Source organism: Vespula pensylvanica, chromosome 15 (genome assembly GCF_014466175.1).
Source record: "Vespula pensylvanica isolate Volc-1 chromosome 15, ASM1446617v1, whole genome shotgun sequence".
Classification (NCBI taxonomy): domain Eukaryota; kingdom Metazoa; phylum Arthropoda; class Insecta; order Hymenoptera; family Vespidae; genus Vespula; species Vespula pensylvanica.
In genome coordinates, this window is record NC_057699.1 from 2,986,151 (window position 1) to 3,014,026 (window position 27,876).

General features: G+C 39.1%; 1 protein-coding gene across 7 annotated transcripts in view; it reads left to right on the forward strand.

Moving 5' to 3' along the window:
- The window catches only part of LOC122634614 (Krueppel-like factor 3), a 244,337-nt gene that overhangs the window by 54,013 nt on the left and 162,448 nt on the right, over positions 1-27,876 (forward strand). Inside the window, exon 4 of one of the 7 annotated variants that reach the window (XR_006328438.1) lies at positions 16,462-16,754. The exons of 3 other annotated variants lie outside the window; for them this stretch is intronic. Coding sequence is in view for 2 of the 4 variants with exons in the window: in XM_043823719.1 (XP_043679654.1) it covers positions 16,781-16,786 (6 nt within the window). In the remaining 2 variants the exon portion in view is untranslated. 3 more of the 7 variants (XR_006328437.1, XM_043823719.1, XM_043823722.1) reach the window with 3 other exon arrangements.

Sequence of the window (27,876 nt, forward strand, 5' to 3'; positions counted from 1 at the left end):
GGTTCCGTCCAACACAAAGTCAGTCGTACGTTTCTCGAAAGACATTTCACGGAATGCATGGCAGTGTCCGTCCTCTCTTCTATTCGCTTGGTTACGTCGACGTTGTACAGCAGCATCGATAGCACGCTAACCTACAACCGAGATGGTTCTGTAGTCTCCTAAAGGTCTTCGCAGAGAAGTTGGAGGTAGTAGCTTGATCGACTATATATCGGGAGGGCGCTAACAAAGTCATCGTTCGTCGAGAGAAAACGCGTCGCTTCCTGCTTCGTCGGTACGTTTTCAGTCCCGTATATAGGAGATAGAAGAAGAAGGTTTCTTCTCATGCGAGAAATCCATTTATTTTATTTTCTATCACGGTTACTTTCTATTTGGTTGTCCTTCGTCGAAACTCACCGTCAATAGATATCGCGGTTCTTTGTATTTCCTAAGAAAGAACGAGAACCGTTTCTACGATGGTTCTAGTATATTTCATTTTTAATTACTACGTTGGAGTTTTACTCGCAGATATAAAGGAGACGCTTCGATATCTTTTCGAAAATGAAAAAGTAATTTATTATATTGGTATCGCGTATATAAGGAAACGGGGTGTATTCAATTTTCTTGAGCTTCTACTACGGTAGGTAAGTATTTTTTTGTTGTCGTTCCTTTTTTCCTCTTTTTCTAATTGTTGATCTCCTTGTACCTTCCCTTGTTCCGGTTTAATCCATAAATTTGTGAAGGAACGCGTGGGTCGACAATCCTTGGGTTACACAGAGGGGTAACATACGGTTACACACCTGGACAGATACAGATGCATCCCGATTGAAATGGTACGACCACTTGGAGATATTTTCTTGGTGACACGAACTAGACTAGACACTTGCTACGAGTAGGTACTGCTCGTTAGTGGCTGCACGAGCTCTGACACTGTCATACCGTGGTCCGTATGTGTTTGCAACGTACAACGTGTTTGCATTCGATGTCAGAATCACAGAGATAACCAACTATTTCATTATCATTTCTTGCTTTGTTTGCCGAACGAAAGAGATACTTTTCTTTAAGAAAAAAAGAAAAAAAGAGAAGACAGAAATGGAAATAAAAAAGTAAATAAAAACGGTAGAATTTTTTTTTTTTCTTTCTTTTCTTTAAAGACGAGAGAAACATTTGTATTCTATTCGAGATAAACATGTGTATAGCCGTCCACGTTTATCAGGACAGGTGTCGCATTATTCCCTGTGGTAGCAGTTGAGTCCCTTATTACCGTGGGATTCGTCGGACCATGCTAAGCAAACCTTCCGGAAAGAGTAGCGTTCGCGTTAGCTTGTAATACGTACACGGTTGGTACACGCCGAGAATTCAACTCGTATCCTTATATCTAGTTAATAGTTTCCCAGCCTTGTGAATTGGACATCGTCCGATGTCGTTTCGACGTTCTTAGGAGTGTGTCCTCGATGTTCGTCCTCGCAGGTGCAAGGTAATTTGTTTCGATGAGTTCGCCATAAAGAAAAAGTAAATAAAAAGTATGAAAGGAAAAGAGTAAGAAAGAAAAAGAAAAAAAAAATAAAGAAAAAGAAAAAAAGAGAGAAAAGAAAAGGAAGATTACGGTGGAAGCGAATTTAACAGTGATTTTCGAACGAGCATCTCGCGTTCGTATTATACCGTTTTACTCAGCTTTCCCTGATTGAAATTTGCATAACTTCGGCGGTCGCTCGTCAGCATCCGCTTTACGAGCACGACTCGCGAGCCTTGGCCTCTACTTTGCATAATTTCTGCTCACGCGAGTGTTCGACTTTACGTTCTTGCCGCCGATACACCGGCCGATGTCGTTTCGTTTGATCCTGTTTTTTTTTCTTTTCTTTTTTTCTTCTTTCCTTGTTTAAAAAAAAGACAGAGAGAAGGAGAGAGAGAGAGAGACAACATCTTCAGAGCTTCTTAGGTATGAGAAACAAAGTAGAGGTAAGGAAATGGGAGAGATAAAATAAGAAACTATAAAAGGATTACACCGGTAATAAAAAGAAGATCGTTCTTCGGTCAGACTCGAAAAATATTGGAGATTTTGGAATTCAGTAGGGCGAATACATGCATACATGCATATGTACATTCATACATACGTATTCGTTTAAGTCGGTCACGTCCAGGTGCACGCGGTTTGCGGTTTTATAGTTTTCAGTGTTACGCTAGTAGAACGTTCGCGTGGCACGTAGTACGAAAGCCGACACCTCAGCCGACGTTGGACATTCGCCTTCTCCTCTCTCGTTCCGTAGAACGTCGACTTGCAACTGCAACGCCGACTGCAGCCTCGCTCGTGTCACTAGCATCTGCGGCTAGCCTTAGCAGTGGCCACTCACTTTGGTCCGATTTGGTAGACATTACCGGTGAGGTATTTTCAATCGGGGCCTCTCGACGGAGCAAGGACACCATTAGCTTGTCACACTCGACCAAACAGGACTCGGACTTGCAATGTTTACTATCTCTCCGTGATGCAAGCACTGAACTTGTATAGAGAAAGAAAAAGAGAGAGGATCCTTATATTATATATACGTTTATGTATGTACGTATATATATATATATATTTGTGTGTGTATATCTTAATCCTTTTCTTTTTCTTTGGTTATACATAACTTTAGATATTTAAGATGTAGATACTACATAAGTAGTTAGGGAAATCAACGCAAATCAAGGACAAATTTCTACTTATCTTATTAATTAGGAAATACTGAGAATTGGAACGCGCTAATGTAAGCGATACAGGATAATGACGTTTCTTCGTACGTACGTACGTACTTACGTACATACACGGCAAACAAATTGCTCGGCATCGATACCTAATACGGTCTAACGCATATTCCAACGTTTATCGTGTACTATCGCGAGTGAATAAGAAAAAAAAAAAGAAAAAGAAGAAAAAGAGGAAAAAACGTGGGGGAGGGGCGGAGGAGGGGGGAGGGGAGGGAAAAGAAAGAAGAAAAAAGAGGAAAAAAAAAGGTTGGGATTTTAAGGCCGCACGTAACTCATACGGGAGAAAGAGATAGAGAGATAGAGATAGACGCGTAGTTTTCCAGGCTCCGACCTCGAAGCCAAGACCGATTATATTTTCTCTCCCGTACATTAAAGCCCGGTACTTACGCGTACCGTTATTTAGTAATGCCTCACGCTCGCGCTAGGGTTTCCAAGGATTTTTTTCCAAAACTACGACGCGAAGATTACTGCAATCAGCCGTAAGCTATCAGTGACTTGCAGAAGAATGACGCGACCGCAGGATTAACCTGTGGACAATGTCTTCCTTCCATGCGAAAAAGCAGATTTCTTTAACTTCCTCCTATATACCCTAAATCGACTTTTGTGGCCAACATAAGAAGGGATAACATTTATCTCCCTAATTGGGAGATGCCAATTACCTATCTCTCTTTCTCTCTATCTCTCTATCTTTCTCTATCTATCTATCCATCTATCTTTCTCCCTCTCTTTCTGTTTCTATAAAAAAAGAAAAAAAAAGACATCCGTCTTCTTCCTTACGTTTTAATTATTACGACAGACCACTTGTTTCTCCTTCGATCGATTCGATCGAGAAAGGAAGCTTAGAGAAAACCGCGAATGCACGTAACCGTGCTTAGGATAATCGATGAACGCTACTTCGTACTTTCCTCTTTTGGCAAAAGTTCTTCGTAGAAGACGTGTTCATCAACCTTTAGGGTCAGTGGAACGGGCCAATATACAGACGCGATAACAGACTTATGCCACTTTCTCGTGACCTTATGTATATGCATTCGAGGACATACATATCGATCTTTTATTATATTTTAGAGATTAAATTAATTCGACGATATCGTGATATTCGTTCAAATTAATTCGCCTTGTGAATAAGTCGATTGTAAATTATTATACTCAGTTATAATATCGTTTAATAACGATCGTAAATATTTCGAACGGTACGACATGTTCTTTTTAATTTCAACGCGGAAGATCGTATTGAAATTTTCTCGGATATCCAAGGACAGTATATTTTCTTTCTCGATAGAAAAAGATCGCGTCTTTCTTCTTAACTATCATCTTCCAAGAAGCAAATTTGCGGAAATGCTTTCGTCCTTCGCGAGCCACGATTATCCTTGTTAACTATTATTCTATATCGTGCATCGAGTTGTGGACAAAGTAATACTATGATCATAGATTAGTCGTTGATGTCCAAGGATTAAACATATCCTTCGATCTATAATAAAACAATCATTCTATCTAATCGAACAAAGACTTACCGACCAATAGAGAGAAAAGGAAGGAGGGAAAGATAGAAATAGAGAGAGGGAGAGAGAAAGAGAGAGAGATATATAGATCGTGTTACGGAATCCTCGAAAGCCTCGCTCTCGCTAATCGATTCAGACGTAGTTCTCGCATTACTCTCAGCTCGAGAGTCGTTCGTTTAAATGGCCATTTTGGGAGGGATCGATCGTCGAATTTAAATTACTAATTAGTCTGGCACGTACCGGGTGGATTAGACCGAAGGATATAGCGCCTATGTGAAGTTACGTATAGGAACGTACACGTTAAGCGATGCACGCGTCCAAGAGAGAGAGAGAGAGAGAGAGAGAGAGAGAGAGAGAGAGAGAGAGAGAGAGAGAAAGAGAGGAGAGCAGTAGGGGGTCATCGTGTAAACCGGCGACGTAAAGTTGCACCACATTAGTCCAGCGGTATATTTACGGCTATGTAAACCGTACGTGGGGGCTCTCCATTGGCATTAGCCGGGCCAACATAAGCGCGTACACGATACGTATATGGCGAGCAATTCGCACCGTTAACTACCGTCCGTTGCTACGGTGTTGCTCGTGCATCCTCGAACGTTGTACCTTCTTCTTCTCCTTCTTCCTTCGTAGCAACTAGCATCGATTCAAGCTCCATTGTCCCAAAATTAGCACGATAAAATCGTACGCGTTCGATATAGGTGTACATATAAAAAGGGAAAAAGTAATTTTGAAATGTATGATTTTTGTAAATATCTCTCTCTTTCTCTTTTTCTTTTACGTAATAGTTTCATTAGAAAAAAAAAAGAAAAAAATTGTCTAGTTTCTTTCCAGATGTAATATTAATGTATTTCTCATAAAAGGAAATAGACATTAGTATCGGCTGTGTTGAAAATGATATGAAACATGAACGTCCATCGAGTAGGTATAAGTTATTGGAATTTTGTTCGATCGATCAAAGTGGAAAGCACACGGGAAGGTAAAGGTGTTTTATATGTTGGAGAAGGAACGAAGGTGACAGGCGTGGCCTTGGACATCCGCCGTTACGGCTACACCATAAACGATTCTCCGCGGAAAAGGAATAAGGAAAGGACGAGAAAGAGTTACGAGGGATATCTCGGTCGTACGAAGACAAGGACAATACGGTGCGTGTATACTACCGAACTAATTGCGAATCCCACGCTATGTTTTTTTCATCGAAACTTTAGATCCCTCGTTCTGCGATCCTCGTTTTTAGAATTTCATGGGAAAAATCTCGATGCGTTCTTTCTTTTTTTCTTTTTTCCTTTTTTTATTCTATTTCTTGTTAAAAGAGATAGAGTTTTTTATGCGAGATTTTAGATTGGCATTTCGGATATATTTAACTTTTTTTTTACGGCACATTTCCTATATTCATACGACAATTTGAATAGAGTTAATCGACGTGTTATCCTACCATTAATAATACCAATTAAGAACCGATACGATCAATATATATATATATATATAGTATATTCACACACACACATACGACGTTTTCATTCAACGTTTAATCTTTTTTTTGAATAATAAAAAGAGTTAGAAAAAAGAAGAAGAGAAGAAGAAAATTAAATTCCCACGTAAAGCAAACGAATGGTATTCTTTTGATCGGCATCGATCTCGTGGTGGAAAGAGGATAAAGAAGCTCGCTTAAATTGCACTTGTAATTAATCTCACAGAGAGAGAAAGAGACGGAGAGAATCCGTGCACAGACTGCCACATCTCGTTCTCGGCTATCGACCTTCTCCAAGGTCACATTAACGAATTCTCCCGTGTGTTTCTCGCATTAGTAAGATCCTTAATCGTTCGGTCAATTTTATTCGTTTAAGAAAATAACCGGAGAATCTGGCAAAGCTACAGCTCGTTAGGAACACCTGTCCAATCCGGCGTATTTTTTCTTTCCCATATAATCCGGTCATTGTTAAATAAAACGTATCGTGGATCATCGTGGATTCTCGAAGCCTCGAGGATAACTTCATCGACTATTGAGAAAGGACGGACGAACGGAAAGGGATAGTAAAGAGAGGAAAGAAAGAAAGAAATAAAGAGAAGAAAAAAATGAAAAAAAAAGAAAAAGGAAGAAAAAATTAAAAGGATAGGACAAGAGCCGTTATCGTTGGAGTCTTTCATGCTCATTACTCGCGGTGAGTCTGAATTCTGAAAGAGCTTCTCTTTCGAAGATATTCATATATAGAAAAGAGACGGACAGACCGTTTTCTTGCGTTGTAGGTACCATTCCGTTCGTATACTTACCTATTAGAAGAAAAAAAAAAGAAGAGAAGGAAGAAAAGGAAGAAATAGAAGAAAGTAGAAAGAGAGAGGAAAGGGGAGACGTAGAGTATGAGCGTGGACGATTAGTCGATTTACGGTCATTCTATAAGCATAATTATCGTCCTATTAAAAGCACCGGTTGCGACCCTACCGAGCTGTAATTACCGCGACGCGGTGTCTCCCATTGGTACACGTAAGAGTTTTAACGGTGGCCGTGAGACTCGAAATATATCGGGTGGGTGGTGCATAATTAAGAGCCCGTACACCGTACGAATCGACTTTGCACTGCACGAAGCATCTTTCTTTCTTCCTTTTTTTCTTTAACCAGTCTTCTTAATCCTTGAATTACGTATTTCTCGGATATACTCTTTCGTAATCTTCCTCTTTACGTGGATAACACTCGGGCCGAAGATTGATAGATAAATAGATAAATAGAGAGAGGGAGAGACATAGAAAGAAAAAAAGAAAAAAAAATCAATCTTTTTAAAACGCGATGTATTTAAATTTAACTCTTCTGTTCTTTTTTATTTGTTATTTTTTATTTTCCTCTCGTTTCTCTTTCCCCTTTTTTGTAAAATCCAATACGGACCATTTTCATCCGTGGAAAACGCGCAAAAAGGGAGAAAGAGAGAGAGAGAGAGAGAAAAAGAAAATGATTGTCGCGCGATCAAGTACGAGCCATTGATCGAACCATAAACGAAATTACCCGGCGCTTCGACCATTATCCTATAAAGTCCTGTAGCTAAGAGTCGTTAAAAAATTTTATTGAGCTATTAAATCCTTAACGGTTCGTTAACAGTCGCACGGTATTGTTCTGCGTTCCTCGTAACCCTAAAGAGGAAGAGAGAGGGAGAAAGAGAGAGGGAGAAAGAGAGGGAGAGTGAGAGAGAGAGAAAGAGAGAGAGAGAGAGAGAAAGAGAGAGAGAGAGAGAGATCTGGAACGTTTAGTTTTATACGCTTTGCGCTTTTACGTACGACGATAATTTCTCTAATCGATGCGGGAAAATCTTTAGTGGACGTAATCTATCGATTATAGGAGATATAGAGAATAGAATGAACTCTCTCTCTCTCTCTCTCTCTCTCTCTTTATTGAATAAATCTTATTAATTTGCTTTTATACTCCTTTGTTCCTACATAAAATCATATTGGCAAATAATTAATCGTGTAAATAAAACAAAGTTAGACGATAAAATTCGTTCATGATAGTTGCTTCGGCGATAATTTTTTTTGTGAAAGAACAATTGTCTATATGTATGTGTGTGTATGCGAAGGAGAGTAACAAAACAAGAAAGAAAAAATAAGAGAGAAAAAAAAGAGAAATATCGGTGGGTGATGGTGAGGGCAAAAGGAGCAGAACGCAACGGCCAGGGCGTGATTCGAGATCATCTCCGTGATTTACGGTGGGAAGACGAGACTCCGAGACACGGTCTCTTGCCTCTAAACGAGAGCACGTTTTTAAGCACGCGAAAGAGAGTGAGAGAAAGAGAGAGAGAGAGAGAGAGAGACAATGGCCGTCTAGGCGCTCGTGGGCGTACGCGGCCAAGTCGCGACCTCGATCGTAGCTCCACTTTTTTGCTAGTCTACCGTTCTCATGCTGCAATGTCCAATGTTGTAAAAATCCCGTTACAACATCCTATAAATTACTTAAAGTTCCCACAGCTCTTCCCCTCTTCTATCTCTTTCTTTCTCTCTCTCTCTCTCTCTCTCTCTCTTTTCCACTTCCTCATTTTTATCTCTTCCTATCTCTTTTTCTCTTTACTTCATTTCTTTCTCTCTCTCTCTCTCTCTCTCTCTCTCTCTCTCTCGCTTTTTATTTATCTTTCTTTTTCTTTTCTTCCTCTCTTCCTCATTTTTATCTCTCTCTTTTTATCACTTCCCCCCCCTCTCTCTCTCTTTCTCGTATCAGTCTCATTTTCTTTCTCTCTCTTTTTATCACTCTTTCTCCCTTTCTTTCTCTCCATTTTTTCTGTTATTCTCTTTCTCTTTCTCTCTGTTCTTCCTCTTAACTTCCGAAGGCCGATCTTGAAATTACCAAAGACCGATCGAGATTTCTTTTTTCCAAGAAACGTATTACGCGTTCTTGGCACGACTCGTTCATTAATTCTCCGTGCGCGCGCGTTCGTTCTTGTCTCGTTCGTGTAAAGCGATCGATCTCCTCGAGGCGGTGCTTTGGAAAGCGTAAACATCTTAGGCTATCTTATACGATTGCAACGAGGAGGAGGAGCAGAAGAAGAAGGAGAAGGAGAAGGAGAAGAAGGAAGAGGAGGAGGAAGAGGAGGAGGAGGAGGAGGAGAGGATGGAGAACGCGTGCAACAGCGATTACTCCTTCCTCGAATTGGCCGTAACATCGTGTAAGTACGCATCGATAAATGATTGAAAAAAAAGAAAGAAAGAAAGAAAGAAGAAAAAAGAAAAAAGAAAAAAGAAAAGAAGAAAAGGTAAATGGGTTAGTCGGAGAAGGAAGGGCTTTTCAAGAAGCACGCGTGTCGTAAGCGTAATTTAAGGTTCCTCGGCAATCACGATCGAAGAAGAAGAAGAAGAAGAAGACTCGCATTGCACACTCGTTCGAAAATTGTCTGCTCCTTTCTTTCTTTCTTCCTTTCTTTCGTTTTTTTTTCTTTTTCTTTTTCTTTCTTTTTTTCTGCTTCGAGAACCCTTCCTCCCGAGCGCAGCTGCGCGCACTGTGTCAAGTGGAAAAAGTGTATGGAACGCGTCTAAGGGTTGTGGAAGGACAAAGAGAAAGAGAGAAAGAAAGAGAAAGAAAGAAAGAAAGAAAGAAAGAAAGAGATAAAGAGAGCAAGAAACTTCGTCAGAGGGCGACGAGTAGTAATCTGATCAAAGAGAACATTTGTATGGTATGTCGTGTACCTAAGTGAGCTTCGCGAAAGGGCACTGCCAGTACTTGGAGTCTTCATCGATTAAACGTAAGAGAGTTCACTGATTCCCTTCATTAACGCTCCAAACGATTCAGAGATAACGAGCAAAGTTCTAAAGCGCATTAGGGTGGGGTCCTTTTAACGTCGTAACTTTCTTCGAAACATCAATTGAGCGATATCGTTTGTTCGTACATCTTTATTGAGGTGTTAACTATATATCTATCTATGTGCCTAAATAATTCATTGGGGAATATCGATCGTAATCAGTTTGATAAAGAACGTGTATTTATATAGGCAACTAGAAGTTGAATGGTTATTGATGAGGAGACAACAAGGAAAAGAAAAAAAAGTTGGCGATTGGTAGGAACGTGTAGTCGGGAACGAGAACCGGGCGCCTCTTTTACCAAGGACGAAAGGAAGGCAGGACAAGCAACCTGCACTTTACTTAAGGAGAGAGCCCGAACTCGTCGTCGTAATTTAGTCGCACGGAGATCCTCGTGTTGCGGGTACCGCGGAAGGTAGGCACGCCTACGTGTAACGCAGGATTTATCGTGTTTTTCGTATCCGGGTAGTTGGAACAGGTCGTTCGAGGACGACCATGAGAGGGGAAACTGAGGAACGACCGACGAGGGAACTCCGTTCGTGGCTCACCGAAATTACGAATACTTCTCGTGGACTTGCTTATTTCTCTCTCTCTCTCTCTCTCTCTCTCTCTCTCTCTCTCTCTCTCTCTGTCTTTCTTTTTCTTTCTCTTACATTTCTTTCTCTCTTATTTCATCTCGTGCACGTGTACCTCTACGTAAAGATATTCAATAGTCTCATACAAATATTTTTCTTTATTTTACGATCTATTGTGATTTTATAACTAATTAGAATTTTTTCGAATTTAACTAATAATAGGTCGGAATAGAAATTCCTTTGAACGGTAGGTACTTACAAACGTATATATCGAAAGTTACTTCGTACTCGCGTTCTTGTCATGGAAAAGAAGAAGAAGAAGCGTCGAAGGGCGAGCGAGCAGTATGGTAAGCGCGCGGAAACACGCGCTGCCCTTAAATGGAACTCCACGAGTACTCTTCTTTCCTTCTCTCTCTCTCTCTCTTTCTCTCTCATTGGACTCGTATATCTCCCGTTTACGCGACATCGGAATTTTTCAGTTTTATCGAATTACCTAGGCATTACCGACCTAATGAAAGCAATCCAATGGAGCTCGCATCTCGTCTCAACCACTTTGTACTTCTCCGATGAATGCCGACACAGAATCCGGCACGTTACGTACATATAAAGATACGTATATGCTATATGTATAATGTGTGTTACACAGTCGTGTCGCGAGGAAATACACAACTTAGTAGAAGTTGCTTGACAAGACACGAGAGAGAGAAAGAGAGAGACGAACGACGTTTCGCGCTTATATCTTTGACTCGGCACCTCGGTGTAGTCACAAATTGCTCGACGAGCTTTTTCCAAGCCGCGGCCAAAGGGACCCGCACCGGATCGCGTTCCAACAGCTCCTAAACACGCGGCAAGATCACGAGAGCCGGCAAAACGCGACAGAAGTTACCGCGAAATTTCTTGTCCGAGGGCTTCCCTTTCGTATTACTCTCGGCGGGGGCCCCTTCGTTCTTTAGACCCTTTTGTTTATTTCGTGATTTTCGTCTGGTCGAACGTAGAAATGCCGAGACTTCGAGCTTGTTCGTTTATTCGTCGATCCAACGAGATGTTTCGCGTAGTTATTTTTTTCTTGATTTGCTTCGTTAATAATAAATTTTTATTACCTTCGCAAACGAGAAAAGTATGTATGAATGACGCGAAGGATTTTTTGGGCAAAGGATTTCTTTTTTTTCCTTTCTTTTTTCTTCCTTTCTTTTCTTCGTTCTTCGTTCTTCTTCTTTTTCTTCTTCTCTATCACATTAAAGAGAACACGAGATGTAACTTTAGCAAAGGGACTTTTCAAAGAAAGACAGTCGGTTCGTTCGTAGAAAATCATCCTTTGTACTTGCCGGTGAGTTCTATAGCTGACTCGCCTTCGTAATGTCGCACGCGTCTTACCAATAAGAGGGAGAGAAAGAGAAAGAGAAAGATAGTAGACAGACAGACATAGATACACACATACACACGATATGTATGTATCGCTTAAGTATAAAAGGCCCGCACCTGCGTCCGACTACACCACCACTTTCGAAGGTAATTACACAATCCATCGCAATTAACGGCATTAGCGACCAGTTTAGATCTAATCGCGGTCGTCCACTACTATCGACGAGGGGAGAAGAGGAAGGATTCGTAATTGCCTTGCTCGATCTTTAATACAATATTTTACGTGGTAATGTTGACGATCCTCTTTTTTCTTCAATCGCACCCTAACTTTGAGTTTACAACCCCTTTTGACAGACAACACGTTTCTCCCTTGTCGTATAATTGTCGTAAGACGAGAGAGAGAGAGAGAGAGAGAGAGAGAGAGAGAGAGAGAGAGAGAAAGAGAAAGAGAGAGAGAAATTTTATATCATTTCTCCTTTACCAAGACATTTCAATATCATACTTTTCAAAAATCATTATTTATAATTCGTTTGAAGATCAAAATTCAATCGGAATAATCAAGATATTAAGGTTACATTCATTCATAGTAAGATAATCCTTTTTTTAATTCGATAAATTTGCACTATGTTGTTTTTCTTCGTCGTGTGTTCTCGCTATTATCTTCAGGCACTTTATTGTCAGAATTTCAGAGACGCTTTATCGTCGATTAATGGTACGCACCATTCTCGTCTATAACGGCGTACATTAAACCGATAAACAGTCTATACCGGATTGGCGAGTGTGAGACCGTTAAAACGTGAGATACTCGTCGTTAATGGCCATTCTTTCTCTTTCTTTCTTTCTCCCTCTCTCTTTCTCTATCTTCTTTTCTTATCCGTATTGCCAGTAAATTTTTCACAGTATCCACCCTTTTCTCGTTTCCAGAAATGCATCGTTCTCTTATACACGATCGATCTTACGATTTCTCTCTCTCTCTCTCTCTCTCTCTCTCTCTCTCTCTCTCTCCGTAGAGATCCCTTTAAAGAAGAATTTACGACAATCGAAATGATATATCGCAGGAGAATGTTAAATTCAAGAGACGAGCCGGTAGGGAGAAATTGCAGATCGTATCGAGGGCTACTCTTTTATACAAAATCAAAGCGCGGCTACGTGCATATATATATATATACACATATAATATGTATATACATACACCTATATATAAAAGCGAGAGGAGATCCCGACAAAGAGAGTAGACGTCGGTGAACGTACGCACGCGCGCCTCTCTTATTTCCATACGTAGCACGCGCTCGAGTTTCCAATTCTAGGTTGGTCGAAGAAGAAGAAGAAGAAGAAGAAGAAGAAAAAGAAGAAGAAGAAGAAAAGGTAGAAGAAGCAAAAGAAGGAAGAAAAGAAGGAGAAGAAGGAGAAGAAAAAGAAAAAGGAGGAGAAGAAGAAGGCGACAGAAAGGGAAGACAGTGGAGACGTTCTCGTTTCTGTGGCGAGGATAACGACGATGACGTTTCACGAATGTAAAGCACGTTCGAACGCGACGGCGCCCATGTCATGAACGCGAGAGTACGAAGATCGAGAGAAAGGGAAAGAAAGAACGAGAGAGGAAGAGGTGTGGTGGAGGGAAACGTCGTCTCTTTGCGATCGAGCACGTGCGTTACGAATAATAGCGAACCTCCGCCTTACTCTTCTTCTTCTTCTACTTCTTCCTCCTCCTCCTTTTCCTCTTCTTCGTCTTCTTCTTCTTCTTATTTCTTCTCTTTTTCTTCTCGAAACGTACGTTGTGTAAGCTCATCTACGTGCTGGATATCCTCAGCACGCACGCTTCTCTAGTTCAAGCTGGAGGCGAATAGTGTTATAGTTAACGAGTATCGACGTGCTCAGCGAAGCTGTCATGTCCTTCGTGTCCACGCTTCTCTTCCTCTTTTTCTTACCTTCTTCTTCTTCTTCTTCTTCTTCTATATATCTACTTACTCACTCTCTCTCTCTCTCTTTCTCTTCCTCTCTCTCTCTCTATTTCTATTTCTCTATCTTTCTTTCTCTTTCAGACTTACTCTCTACACGCCCACTTGAGAACGTCAGTAGACGGGCAGTGAATGGAGAGAGCGGCACCTAAAGTATAACTCGTTTGTGTTCGTTTCGTTCTTCTGCGCGTTGACACGAGCTAGGAAGGGTGCGTTCCATGCGGGGGAGTCAAAGGAGAAAGAAAGAAGAGGAAACGTGCTGCGTTTGTTAGAGACTCACCGCACCGAACGAGAATCGTCCTTATGTTAGTAGAATCCCACGGTCGCAACGAAGAACTCTCTTTCAAATCTACCGAGAGAACTCAGACGAGAACTCTAACGAGACGTTTGCGATTCTGACGGTATAACACAGTAGTTTCGATAAGGATTTTATTTGATTTAGGAAGAAGAGAATTTGACAATTTCTTCTTTTCTTTCTTTCTTTCTTTTTTCTTCTTTTTTTTTTCCTTTTCTTTTTTTCCTTTAGAGCGATAAAATGTATTTTCTTATTTATATGTCGTCCAATATTCGTAACTTTCTCTAAGATAATAATACCGAATCGTCGAGAGCACGCAAGACGTCGTTCCGCCTTTGTAAATAAGTACGGACGTCGACGATATTATATCGTGAAAGTGTCACGCTAATCCGTCTTTTCTTTCATCTCATTTATGTCCTCTGATCGGCTGGATGAATAGAGTTAATGCTTTTCAGAACCCGTTGAGAAATTTCACTTCTCTTTACAGTAAGTTACAATGTGCCATCTTGGGTTTAAGTATGCTATGAAGGAAAGATATTTTAGAAAGTTTAATTAGCTTAGTGGTCTGGGGCACCGCGCTCAAATTGCGAGGTTTCCAAGTTCGATCCCCCAGGTTGCGTTATTGCGTCCCTTCTTTTTAATGTGATCCATTTTTTCTTTGTGATTATATTTTTAATTTATTATTAAATTAAAAAATTAATTATTTACAATAAATTTGTCAAATAGGAAAAGAAAAAAAAAATATATTTCTTGCCGGTTAAAATGGTCTTTTTTGCAAGTCTCTACGACTCGTAGTTTCTGAGATATTTTATTTGTTAACAAAAATCAATAATAAGTTAATTATTTGTAACAAATTGTTTAACAATTAAAAAAATAAGAATATTAATTTTACTGATTAACATGGTCTTTTTTTCAAGTCTCTACGAGTCATAGTTTCGGAGATATTTCATTTGTTAACAAAAATAAATAATAAGTTAATTATTTATAACAAATTGTTTAACAAATAAAAAAATAAGAATATTAATTGTGCTGATTAACATGGTCTTTTTTGCAAGTCTCTACGACTCGTAGTTTCGGAGATATTTCATTTGTTAACAAAAATAAATAAGTTAATTATATATAACAAATTGTTTAACAAAAAAAAAATAAGAATATTAATTTTGCCGATTAAAATGGTTTTTTTTGCAAGTCTCTATGACTCATAGTTTCGGAGATATTTTATTTGTTAATATAAATAAATAATAAAATAATTGTTTATAACAAATTGTTTAACAATTAAAAAAATAAAAATATTAATTTTGCTTTTAAAAATAATAATTTTTCGATTAAAATGGTCTTTTTTGCAAGTCTTTACGACTCATAGTTTCGGAGATATTGTTTTATTTAAATGGAATAGTAATCATTCATAAAAAATTATATTTATGAATTAATGAAGTTTGACCTATATAAATTCCTGGAATTTACTATACGCACTCAGCTGATTGACGTGACCTATATTTTTTACTACGCTCGTACTCCAGTCACGTGACCAATGTAATTATGAATTAGAAACTTTAAGGACCATATCTTTTGAACGGAAAGTCGTAGAAAGATGAAAAAAAAACCATTTTAAAGCTAAGAAAATTATCTATTTATTTATGCGCTCAGATACTATCGGTATAATAGAACCGATTTCATTATTATTTTTTAAATATATACAGAATCATTAGAGGATCTCGCGATATGAGTATGTTTACAAAATTATATTAACAAACTCGAGGTGACTCGAAGTCATTCATTAGCCAACAACCGTACGGATTAGTCACCTTCTTTGCTTCGTTCTACGTAGTTAGGTGCATTTCTTATCAATCTAATTTCTTTACCTATTACTGCATTAGCGATATTTTAATCGATTATTTTTTACGTTTAATAATCCAATATTTTTACAGGATAGTTTATAATAATAAACTTCCCGTATAAAATCCTCGTAAGTTATAGATTTCATTTGGTCCGTTATCAACGAGAATTATAAATGAAAGAGGCGACATTAGAACTTACTTTTCTTTTCATTGCTCGGACACTGTTGAGTTTCGCAACAAGCAGTCGTGTAGTTTGAAATGCGTACGAAACGGTGGAGGAGCGAACGTGGATCGGAATGATTCGGTGGCAAAGAGAGAGAGAGAGAGAGAGAGAGAGAGAGAGAGAGAGAGAGAGAGAGAGAAGAAAAAGAAAACTAAAAGAAAGAGGAGAGGGTTGAGTTCGAACAATAGAGTAAGCGCGACGCTGAATATATCATCGAGCTTGTGGCTCATGTGTGCCCTCGGCGCAATGCATCGCGCCGTAACTCGTACACACGACTCGTATGAATATAATATGGGCATTAATAAATCCAAGCAGGTATTAATGCGGGCTAATGTATGCGTGCCGGGCATTTGTTAGGCGTCCACTTTGTAAAAGTCAAGCGACGGTTCCCCCCTCCCTACAATGGCCACCGTCGTTGTTAGCCGTCCGTGGTAAGCCGTGGAAAGCCGCCTTCCTGTCCTTCGTGTACGAACTTCTATCGTGGCTACTGACTATACTCTTTCTGTCTGTTTCTCTCTCTCTCTCTCTTCTTTCTTCTTCTTCTTCTGTACTTCTGCTAGTACGTATGTATTTCGTTCTCTTGGTTTGGTTTGACGTACTAGCAAGGACCACGTTAAGTACGTACGTACGTACGTACGTACATACATATATACATAAATACGTACTATCTTTTATTGCCAACATATCTTCCGGTTCGTCCAGCCGAGACTTATTTTATCGTTGTCATCTTTCAGAAAGACGAGGACGACGATGGCGACAGAAGGCGTCGTTCCTTGTAGAACGTCGAGCACGACGTCGCGACAAATCGATTTAGAATCACTTCAGAATCCAACGGTATAGAAAGAAAGAAAGAGAGAGAGAGAGAGAGAGAGAGAGAGAGAGAGAGAGAGAGAGAGGTCGTTTTAAAGCAAGTCCTCTTCGAAGCAGCTTCCTCCTCAGCAACCATTGCGCCTACTTGTAATTGCACTAGCTATGCTTGCATGTGCATACGTAATATGCCATCGCATCAAGGAATATCATTATATTATCTAAAGAATCGAATGATTTATCTCTATGAAGGTACGTCGAAAAAGGAAAAGAAGTCGCGTTTTCCATCGAAGAAAGACAATGTCAAAGACGACCGTTTGTATCCTCCATTTAAATTTATGGTTAAGTTTCCTTCGAGTGTCTTACGCTCTATTGTTTACACTTTGGAAAGCTTTAACGACGATCTTTCTTCGTTGGAGATAGCGAGATGTATATCGTACGAACTCGATGTTTTACAACTCAGCTTCGACTAAAACCCTTTCTCGTACCATGCTACCATACTCGCGATTTATATCGAAGCGCACGTTAACACCGTATTACCATCACAATGCTTTATAACGTTTTATCTGTTTGAATCAGTCGTAGAAATTCTTATAGTTAACTTGGTCTCTATCGGGTTTTCTTTCTTTTTCTTTTTTTCTTTCTTTTTCTTTTTCTTTTTTTTCTTTTTTCCTTCTTTCTTTTTATCGTTATAATTTATCGATAAATCGAGAATGGTCGAACAGTAGTAGTTCGCTTACAGATCACTGAATAATCATTAGTTTGACAAAGTTCATATACGACAGGTTCTTTCAAGAGTGCTCGCAGGTTACTAGGAAAGACAACCCGAGAGAATATATGTCGCACGTAGCTCGACACCTAGCTTACCCATCTATCCATGCATTATGCATCTAATGTTAGTTACATGAGGTACACGAAGGTGCTAGAGAAGACCCATCTCTTCCCAGGCCCTTCAGCTTTAATAAGGTCGGACAAGGGCACACATCTACCTGTCGTAGAACTGACTTTTCTACACCTTTTCGTCACCTGTCTTCGTATTTCCTAGTTCACGAGATCTTGATTAATGGTAAACGAGAAACAGAGCGAGAGAGAGAGAGAGAGAGAGAGAGAGAGATATTTATGTATTTAAGATATCTTTCAGAGTAAGAAACTTATTCGTCATCGAACGTACGTATTACCGTGTACTTATGTAAATTCATCGAAGCTTTCAGCTGCACAAACATTCTTCGAGAGATCCAACGATCGTAGAATTCCACGTAATGGAATAAAACCCTTAATTGGGGTTCATTAGTGATAATTAACTAGGTGCGATAGAAATACGCTAACTAACTCGGATTTTCTGACTCTAATTTTGAAGTTGTTTTTTTTTCTTTCATTCTCTTTTCGTTCGATATCATCGATTTTCTTAAAAAAAAAAAAAAAAAATAATAATAGTAAAAAAATAAATTTTCATGGTACTCGTAAAGAATTTTTTTTTATTTCACTGAAGCACAACACACTCCGACTTGAATTTCTTCAGTTTTTATCGAACGCCAAGGTGATACATATACATACATACATAACTCTAAGAGTCGAACTCACGGGCACATAAACTGGAATCCCGCGAGAAGTCGCGCGGAATGCGCGAGGAAGAAGCCGAGAGGAATTCTCTCGCGATGAGCTCATTGTTCGCTTAACTGAAGCCTCGCACGGAATTCGCCTTTGCTATTCGTCGTCGATATCGTGGAAAATGCTTCTGCATTTTCGTCTTCTTTGTTCGATGTTAGAAAGATTCTTGTGTCAAGGAGGGGAAAAAAAGGGAAAAAAAAGAAAAAAAAAGAGAGAGAGAAGAAAAAATTTTCTCTTACTCGAAATTATATCGTCGTCATCGTCATTTCTCTTTCATCAATAATTTTTAAGAGATTACAAATTCGTTAATTATCATTTTTATTTTGATAATTGGCTATGTTACGTCATTTGTTTATCAAATAAGAAAACTCGAAGACTTTGAAATTGTGCTTTCGTACAAGACAAATTCCCAATGTTTTAGTAGTTTTCAAATCCGCAAAGAGACTCGGAAATCCCTTTTACCATAACTCCCTGCGGTTCGCTTAATCACCGTCAAGGGAGTTTCTAAGAGTAATTACTTGTAGACATCGGTGACCAGAATGGATTCGGTTGATTCGATTCAAAGGCAAAAGTTGCATGTCGTCGAGCTGCGGAAAAGGCGTTTCCTAATCTGCCAGTCAGAATAGAGAAACCGAAGGAGAAAGAAAAAGAGAAAGAGCGAGAGAGAAGGAGAGTAAGCGCGAAAATACGAGACAGGTAAATAAGAAGTGAATAATCTGTTAGGTAGTTAAAAAGAGAGAGAGAGAACCATTTGCATATTAATGTATATAATTAACTGTATCTAACTAATCGCCCGCGTTTAATTAACGCGGCTTGCATGCGAGAGAAAAAGAAAGAGAGAGAGAAAGAGAGAGAAACAGAATGTTCGAGAGCAGCTCGTATTGCTTAGGAAAGAGCTCAAGTAACCATAAGTAAATGAGAAAGAGATAGAGAGAGGGTTACTATTCGTAGTAAATATTTCTTGGAAAGTACGTGAACTTTGGATTAAAAGGTTTCAACTTTTTCTTTCGATCTCTCTCTCTCTCTCTCTCTCTCTCTCTCCCCCCCCCCCTTTGTCACTAGAATTTTCTTCGGGATAGAATAAGTTGTGACAAAAGTAAAGTATAGCTATAGCGATGTCAAGGGTGGTGGTGATGGCGACGGCAATTTTCTTGCCGCTCGTTAAAGCCGTCTCGTCGTGACTCCTTTTTACTCGACACCGTCCGTGCAGTATGCAATTTAACATTAAACGAGACAAGTGTCGGTGCTCCTCGACGACGTCTCCCCCGATCGTTTTGCGACGTGCGATCTTGTTTTATGGCGAGGACGAGAGAGGCTTTGCCGATTCGTCGAAGGTAGTCACGAAGAAATCTTCTCGGCTTTGTTATGCGTTCGAACTCGAAAGGGCACTTTACTCGTTCTCGATTTTCTTTCGATTATTTCCTTTCAAGATCTCGTCTCTACTTGTAATCTCGAAGAAGTCAATTGAATTTCTTTTTTAGCTTTTCTTTTCATTTCTTTTTTTTTTTTATTTCTTTTTTCGTCCGTTTCGAATGATTCCCTTTCGCGTAAATGTAAAACCCGACGCGTTTTCTTTCTTCGTTTCTTTTTCACTTTTCATTCTTCAACATTCATCTTTTTTTTTCGGCCAATTAAAAGACGATTTGAAGTTGAAAGAACGAGACGGGATAGTGTCGAGAGACAGTGGGAAATATCGTTACGAGCTGGTTACGCAAATCGAGAACCAAGTATAGTTGCGGAGAACAACAAGGTAGTAAGTAGAAAATACGATACAACGTGTTCAGGAAGATCGCAAGGGAAGTGCGAGGAGAATAGGCTAATAAAGATTGGACGTTGGTGTTCGGAAGTAAAGTTAATAAACGACGATACGTCTTCTCGACTTTGTGTAGCCTTATCGGATGTTGCAGCTTCCTCGATACAGTCTGTCATTACCGAGATATCGCGAGCTACTGTATCGATAAACTCGATGCACCCGCGGTTAACATAATCGAAAGGGAGATCTCGTTTCTTCCGAGATATCTCGTTCTTAGCAAAAACGATTGTCGGCGGCCGTACCTGTCGCGGGAAGGCTCTTACGATCGCGGCATCGTTATTTCCATAATTCCGATCGCATAGCTCTCTCTCTCTCTCTCTCTCTTTTTTTCTCTTTATTTCTCATGGAGTAATTAATTGTCAGGCTAATAAAAAATTTTATCTCACGACGAACGCGACTTCGGTATCTACAAAAGCAAACCCTTAGCAACTAGGTTCGATTTTAATTGCCAATCGTATAGAAAAGAAGAACGAGGAACGACACGTTTACAATCGAAAATTGTCGATTATATCGAAATGGGGAAGCAGCGCGCACCGTTGGATCGACGTCGCATCTATGGAAATCTTAAACCGCAAGGGGTAACGTGATCTCGCTAGCTCGCAGGTGTTGGCATACCGTGCAGTAAACACACAAGTACCTTCGCGAGCTGCAGGAAAATTTTAAAGGTCGGCCTTCTATACGAGCACGAGTCTTAGAACGAGAAAGAGAGAGAGAGAGAGAGAGAGAGAGAGAGAGAGAGAGAGAGAGAAAGAGAAAGAGGTCCCTCTTACCGTGTGGCGTATACCATCGGTCTTTCACTCCTGCGACTCGGCACTACCTTCGACGATCATAACTAACCAACCTGCCGGTACACGAGTCGTTGTTTATGAAACTCGTAGCCACGTTCGAGAGACATCTCGAATAGAAAGAGAGAGAATACAGACACCGTTAGATGTCTCCTAACATTCTCTATCTTTCTCTTTATTTCCTTTTATTTCAATACTTCATCGAAACTACGAAACTTTCGAAAGGTAACTTCTCCTAATTAGAAAAATCGATCGCATTTACTCGATAAAGTTAAATCGGTCAGCCGACATACGATCGGTGATCGTAAGAAGAGAGTATCGGCTTAATTATTCGCCGAGGAGGAACTGGAAAATGTGTGTCTGCGGCGATTTAAGCCGACGTTTTCTAATCAGTAGGATAGAATCGGCGACAGGCACAGTTAGAGAAAACGAACGTGGGAGGAATTAACGTTGGAACTACGATGCATCGCGATGCATCTCGATCGACTAGCGGCGCCTCGGTACGCGAGTTAATGTTTCTTCGTTCTAACGAGAGGGAACGTGAAATTTAATAAATGTTCGTTTCCTTCGTTTTGTTCGTTTCTTTTCTTTTCCTCCTTATTCCCTTCTTTTCTTTTTCTTTCTTTTTTCTGTTTTTTCTTTTCCTCTCTCTTTTCTTTTTCTTTTCTTTTTTTTTATCATCCTCGTAAACTATACAAGAAACATCATCGCGATTCGAGATCGCTTAAAAATATTTATACTTTACGACTTTTCCCCTTTTTCGTCTCGAAAACCTAAACGACGATACAAAACCGTATCCATTAAATCACGAAGCAATTACATTCTTTAGCAGACATTATTGTGCTTCATGGTGTATCCAAGTGTGCGCATTAAACGGAACGTGTATTTAAAAGCGAACGAAACGGCGTGTATCAGTATACTTAATTATATGCAGAGACGTCAGCAAACGTTGAACGACCCACGGATTCCAACGATTCCGGTATCTGGTTTCTGCATACCATCCACCAAGCTAGTCATTTTTTAAGGCGTGGCCGCCGGTGCTTTAAGCTCTCTCGTCGTTCGAAGAGATCAAAAGTTTACGTCGTCGTCTTCGTAGTAACGTCTTCGTATGGATGTATTAGAACGCAATAATTATTCGATTTGATAAAAAAGAAGACGGGACGCAGAGGAGCGAGAACAATGAGTGGGAGGAAGGAATCGGAGTTACGTAAGTGAAAGAAAGAGAGAGAGACAGAGAGAACATGTTTTGCGTAGTTACGTTTCGCGTTTACGCGTCTCTACGTAGTAGATGTTATAACGCAAACATAAGTATGTACTTAATTCGATATTTATTAAAAAAAAATCTTTCGCTTCGATCGCCTCGTACGATTTTTTTTTCCTAAACGAAAATTCATCCGTGCTGTTAATTCTGTTAATAAAAAGAAAAAAAAAAAAAAGAAAAAGGAAAAAAAAACATTATTCGTCAATCACAAATCACTGTACGTAGATTTCGATTAGTCACGATTTATTACGTAGAATTTTGTTCAGATAGATAAAATTTCTCAGATTAACATGTTAAATCGTTAAAGAGTTAATATCGAAAAGTACGATCTTCTTTGTAGCACTTCTTAGGATCGATCTTCATAGCAAAGAGGGTTGTGGGAAACGAGAAACGTGTTTTCTTAGGTCGAGCGCGTGCGGGAGTGTGCGTTTACGGATAGATTTTTAAGGTTGTATCATTGCACAACGGCCATAAAGTCATAAGGAAGAGCAAGACTCCGCAACGCGGCAGCAACGCGAGTACGGCAGCGCGAGTCGAGGCCTCGCACCGATTTCATCGGTCGTCGTATTTCAGTCAGCTTTAAAGTAGTCGTAAAACAGCTTTGCTTTCGAGTTGTGTAAAGCGTCTTGACTACGCCTATGCGTTTGCACGCTTCGAGAGATGCGTGCCCTTTCGTAATTAACAGTCCTCTTCTCTTTCACTCCCTCTCTCTCTCTCTCTTTCTCTCTCTTTCTCTCTCTTTCTCTCTTTCTTTCTCTCTCTTTTATTTCTTTTTAGCACGGTCACCTTCGGACTACTTAAAATATTCGTCGAGCACGTTCGACGAGACTTCGGAGGTAGCTTTTCTTTATATCCCTTGCCTATTACGGAAAGGTAGTCGAGTTACTTTCGAATCAGTGCCAGAAGATAAAAGAGATGAAAGATGAATGAGCGTAAGTAAATGATGAAATATACGTAGACGAGTAAATCTTTTCTATTATCTTCTTTTTTTTTCTTTTTCCTTTTTCCTTTTCTCCCCCCTTTTTTTTATAACGAATAATACGCGAATCTTAAATTGAAAATCAAAAAAGAACAAAAAATGATGGATGACGTAGATAATATCGATTTTTTAAACCTTCCTATGCATTTTTATATATATCATAGATTTTTCTCCCCGTCTTCTCTCCTTCTCCTTCTTCCTAGATTTGATCTTTCGAGTAAAAGCTAGTAATTAAAATTGATTGAGTGTTCGTTGATAGTCATGGTAGGAGATACGAACGAAGGTAGTGTTTAACTACTGGACACAAAAGGCTGTAAGAGAAGAGTGCAGCTATTACCGATGCTGATGAGTTCTCTTCGTTATCCACAACGTACCGTAAATCTTTCCAACTACGTTTAGACGCGTATGTTTCTTTCTCTCTGTTATTTTCCGATCGAATTTCTCTCTCTCTCTCTCTCTCTCTCTCTCTCTCTCTCTCTCTCTCTCTTTCTCTCTTTCTCGAAGTGTAGTTAAGTATAGTACAATTCACAATAGAACGAATTTTATATCGTTTATCTCGCTCATTGTAACGTCATAAAATCAAGACGAGTCAGTAGAATTGTATCGGTATTACACGGGATACAGTAGACTAATTACGTAGCAAACCATAACTTATTATGGGGAAATAAAACGGTGAAAAAGGAAAATACATCGTTTCGAAAATGATGTGCTTTAATTGATCGTTTATGTGCTCATGATTGCCTCGAGCATATCCTTTTATCTCTTATAAGAGTTTTGATCGTTAATTTCTACATTATTTTCTTGAAACCTTTTCCCTCAAAAAAATGAAGTAACGTAAAGATGTAAAGGCCCTACTCGAAATTCGATTCGAAGAGGAGATACTTTTTACATTCGAAGATGTATTATCTTTCGAGGGTGGTCAACGATTACATTTGTGAAAATGAAGATTCGACATGGACGATCAATGGATTATCGAAAGATTCAACCGGCATTTTAGGGGCAATAAAAGACATTGAATCGTGATGCGAAGTAATCGTTTACGAGCGCGAAATCGATTTATCGGGAAGAAGCTCGCAACGCCCACGTTGTAATCGTATCTTTTGCGGTATTCGGAAACGAAATCGAGTTGAATTAAGTCAAGATTATCATCGTCAAATTATCGTCAAATTATCGATGAAAGATCGAAGGAGAATATGCAATTTTTTCCTTTTCTTTTTTTTTCTTTTTTTGAAGAAAAAAAAAAAAAAAGAAAAAAAGTCATTCTTCGAAGCTCGTTTCAATTGGATGTTCCTGGAAAGAGTTTGAATGAGTTTAAAATCATCGATTTAATATTCACCTTTTGTGTTTCGATCTCACGCTTCGTTAATAGAGAAAAAGTAGGTGGAATAAATCGTGATCGTTTATTTTCTTTAAGGGAAAAGAGTTGAGACAGTACGAGAAGAAGGATGTAGGCGTGAGACAGGTGTATATGTATAGGTATACGTTGCACGCATTTATTCATTCGGACCCGTCGAATCCGTATCGTCCTCGTCTCTTCGGCTCGCGGTTAAGGTAATTGCATTGTACGCGCTTGTCCTTTGAAACGCCAATCACCAGCGACAAAACGTTCGTCGCGCCGAAGCGAATCGCGTTTGCGGCCGTCCGCCGTCGGCTCTTTAAACCTCTCGATCTTCTCCGACGAGAAGAGAGCAAAGAGAGAGAGAGAGAGAGAGAGAGAGAGAGAGTCGAGCCAAGTCAAGCGAACCTTTTACCCGTACGTGTCTGCACGTCCACCTTCGTCTTATTCTCTCACTTTAAAGGATCTTTCGATTGTTCTAAAATTTTTTCCCTCGGGGAAAAAACAAAAAAGTAAGAGAGAAAAAAAAAGAAAAGAAACTTGCAGATAAATTTTCATAAGAAAATCGTATTATAATTTTAAACGAGCGTTAAATTTTATGTTAGAAAAAGAGGAAAGGAGAGGGAAAAAAATTGGATATTAATTTTTTGCTTGAGATTTTTTAGTAGATATCTTCGAAACGTGACGATCGATATCACCGAACATATTATGCGAACGAAGGAGTATACGATACGTATAGGAAGCCAAGCGTAGGCGGTTGCTGAGCTTCTCGCTGACGTTACTTAACTACTTAAGTTACTTACAACCGGCGATATTATTGTCGAGTGTTCTAATAGATTGGCGGCTTTCATTTCTTTAGTAATAATAAATTATCGAACATTGTATCAGAAAAAGAAAAATATCGAGAAATTTTTTTTCGTTATAAATGAGACTGGATAGAATAGGTGAAAAATCATGAAAATCTAATTCTTTTCTTCTTCTCAATAATTTATCTAAATGACGTTAGGAAAAAAGACAAAAAAAAAAGTAAACAACATTGCCGTTTCTAACAGATCGTTAACGGTTCGTAGTTAGGTATGATACCTAATGATCATCGTTTTTATATTAGCAAAGAAACACGCAAAAGATAGAAATTGAGAGGAAGTAAAACGTTATTACAATCTACTTTTCTCTGAGGACATCGAAACTCTGAAATTATTATGGGATGATATTAAGAAAGGATCGGTCTTGTGTATGTATGTGTGTGTGTGTCTATATATATATATATATATATATATATATATATATGTACACACACACATTATATACACACCTACATCCGCGAAAGAAAGCGTAATTCTCGAGAATTCGATCTCTCCTATTTCGTGACGAGCAAGCTCGTCCACGAGCCCTGTATCTTCTTCTTCCGCAGGAAATGAGAAGGTAAAAGAAAAAAAGAAACAAAAATAAAAAAATAAAAAACACAAAAAAACAGAAGAAGAAGAAGAAGATAACGAAAGTACACTTCTTCCTTTCGTCAAATCACAAATTATCTTTCTCGATTCCTCGTTACGAAATGAGAGGCGATACTAATAATTTGTCGGATAAAAGGATAGTAGAAGGATAAGAGCAAATAAGCAAGAAAAAGAGACAAAGAGAGAAAGAGAGATCTATCTAAGCGTTTCCATTCATTCCATGACCTCATCAACGTCGTAGGAACGACGATCTTGTTCGTGCGAGAGCTTCGTAAGAGAGCTCGACCACCGCCTCTTCGCTCCGTTTCTCTGTCTTATTCTTTCTCTCCCTCTCTCTTTTTCTCCCTCTCTCTTTCTCTCCCTCTCTCTTTCTCTCCCTCTCCATCTTTTTCTCTCTCTTCTCTCTTTGTCGCTTCAATGTTCACTCGAGAAGTCACAGGTCGTGCCCTCGCACGCCTTATCACGGACGTGCAACGCGCCTCGTAGTTGGCATTTCGCGCGAGATTCTACTTGTGCGCTAAGGACTCTCCTTCGAGCTTCCGTTTCACCTCCTTAGATTTCTTACTAAAAACGACAAGAGAGGAGAAAGAGAAGGACGACCAAGCAAGCCGTCGTGCATTTACACGGTGAAATTCTTATGATATATTATTATACCCGTCTGAAATTATTTTCCTCAGAAGTTTCCTTTTCTTTTTCTTTTCTTTCTTTTTTCTTTTCTTTTCTTTTTTTTTTTTTTTTAATTATCACGTTCGATATTCGATATATATTACGTTTGCGGAAGCGATTGCTTTCTCTCGTAAATCGAATTCGGCAATCTCTCCTTCTATCTTCGTTCAGACTTTCAACGATTTTATTTATACATCGGAGAAACGAGGATTCTGGTCCTGGTAAAAAGTGGACGGCCGGACGATTGTCTCTTTACACGGCCAATCTTATGGTTCTCACGTTCGGAATTGTAATTTCATCGATCGAGAACCGTATTGAAAGAAAAGGCAGAGAGAGAGAGAGAGAGAGAGAGAGAGAGAGAGAGAGAGAGAGAGAGGGAGAGAAAAAGAAAGATATGAAAGAGTAAAGAAATGAAAGAGAACATTAGTGTCCTTTCTCAACGATGAAGATACGTTGATCGACGTGCGAAATAAATTATTCATTTTTCCGCGAGAAAGTAATAAAAAATATAAGAGGGGATAAGGAGAAAGAATAGGTGGGGGAGGAGAGAAGGAAGCGTCGAGCTTTTTACGAGCGATGAATAGTTTTGTTCGCTCTTTGACTTCCTCCTTTCGATGCGCGAGAACCAAGAAGAGAAAGGCATTGTTGTCTCTTTGACTCGCAATGCATTCGTAGATTGAACGAAGCTCGAAGCATCCGCATGCGGATTCATATATAGATACGTATATACATATATATATCTACGTCTATATATATATATTATATTTGTATATATAGTAAAATACTATTTTATTAAATACTATTTTATTATTATCGATTTCAGGAAACTTCTTTTGTCAGCAATCCATCATTATAATCCATCATATAATTGATAATTATTTTCAAGGATTTGAATTTAGTTTACACAGAGAAAAAATAAACAAATTCGAGGTAAAAACGATAGAGTATGAAACAATAGAGTAGAGGGATAAAGTTTGAAGGGTGACAAATTTTTATAATATTCATTTACGCTTTTCTTTTAATCGTTTAAAAAAGCTTTCGATTTTTCTCCAAATTATAGGACTTGTTTAAGGCCCAATTTTCGTTTAGACACGCTCCTCTTTCCATCCAACAAATAGACAGATCGATACACTCACACTATAATAAAGCTCGACCCATCTCAGATAGGTGGACAAGATAGTAAAGAATCGAAAAGGACCGAAAATGATCGAAAAGGATCGAACAGGATCAAATAGAAACGAATGAAATTGAACGAGATCGAACAGGATCAAATAGGATCGAACAGAATCAAATAGGATCGAATAGGACCAAGTAAGAACGTATGAATTGAATAGGATCAAATAGGATCGAATACAATTCGGTCCTATTCGGTCCTATTAGATCCTATTAGATTTTATTCGGTCTTATTTGACCTTATTCATTTTTATTCGTTTCTATTCG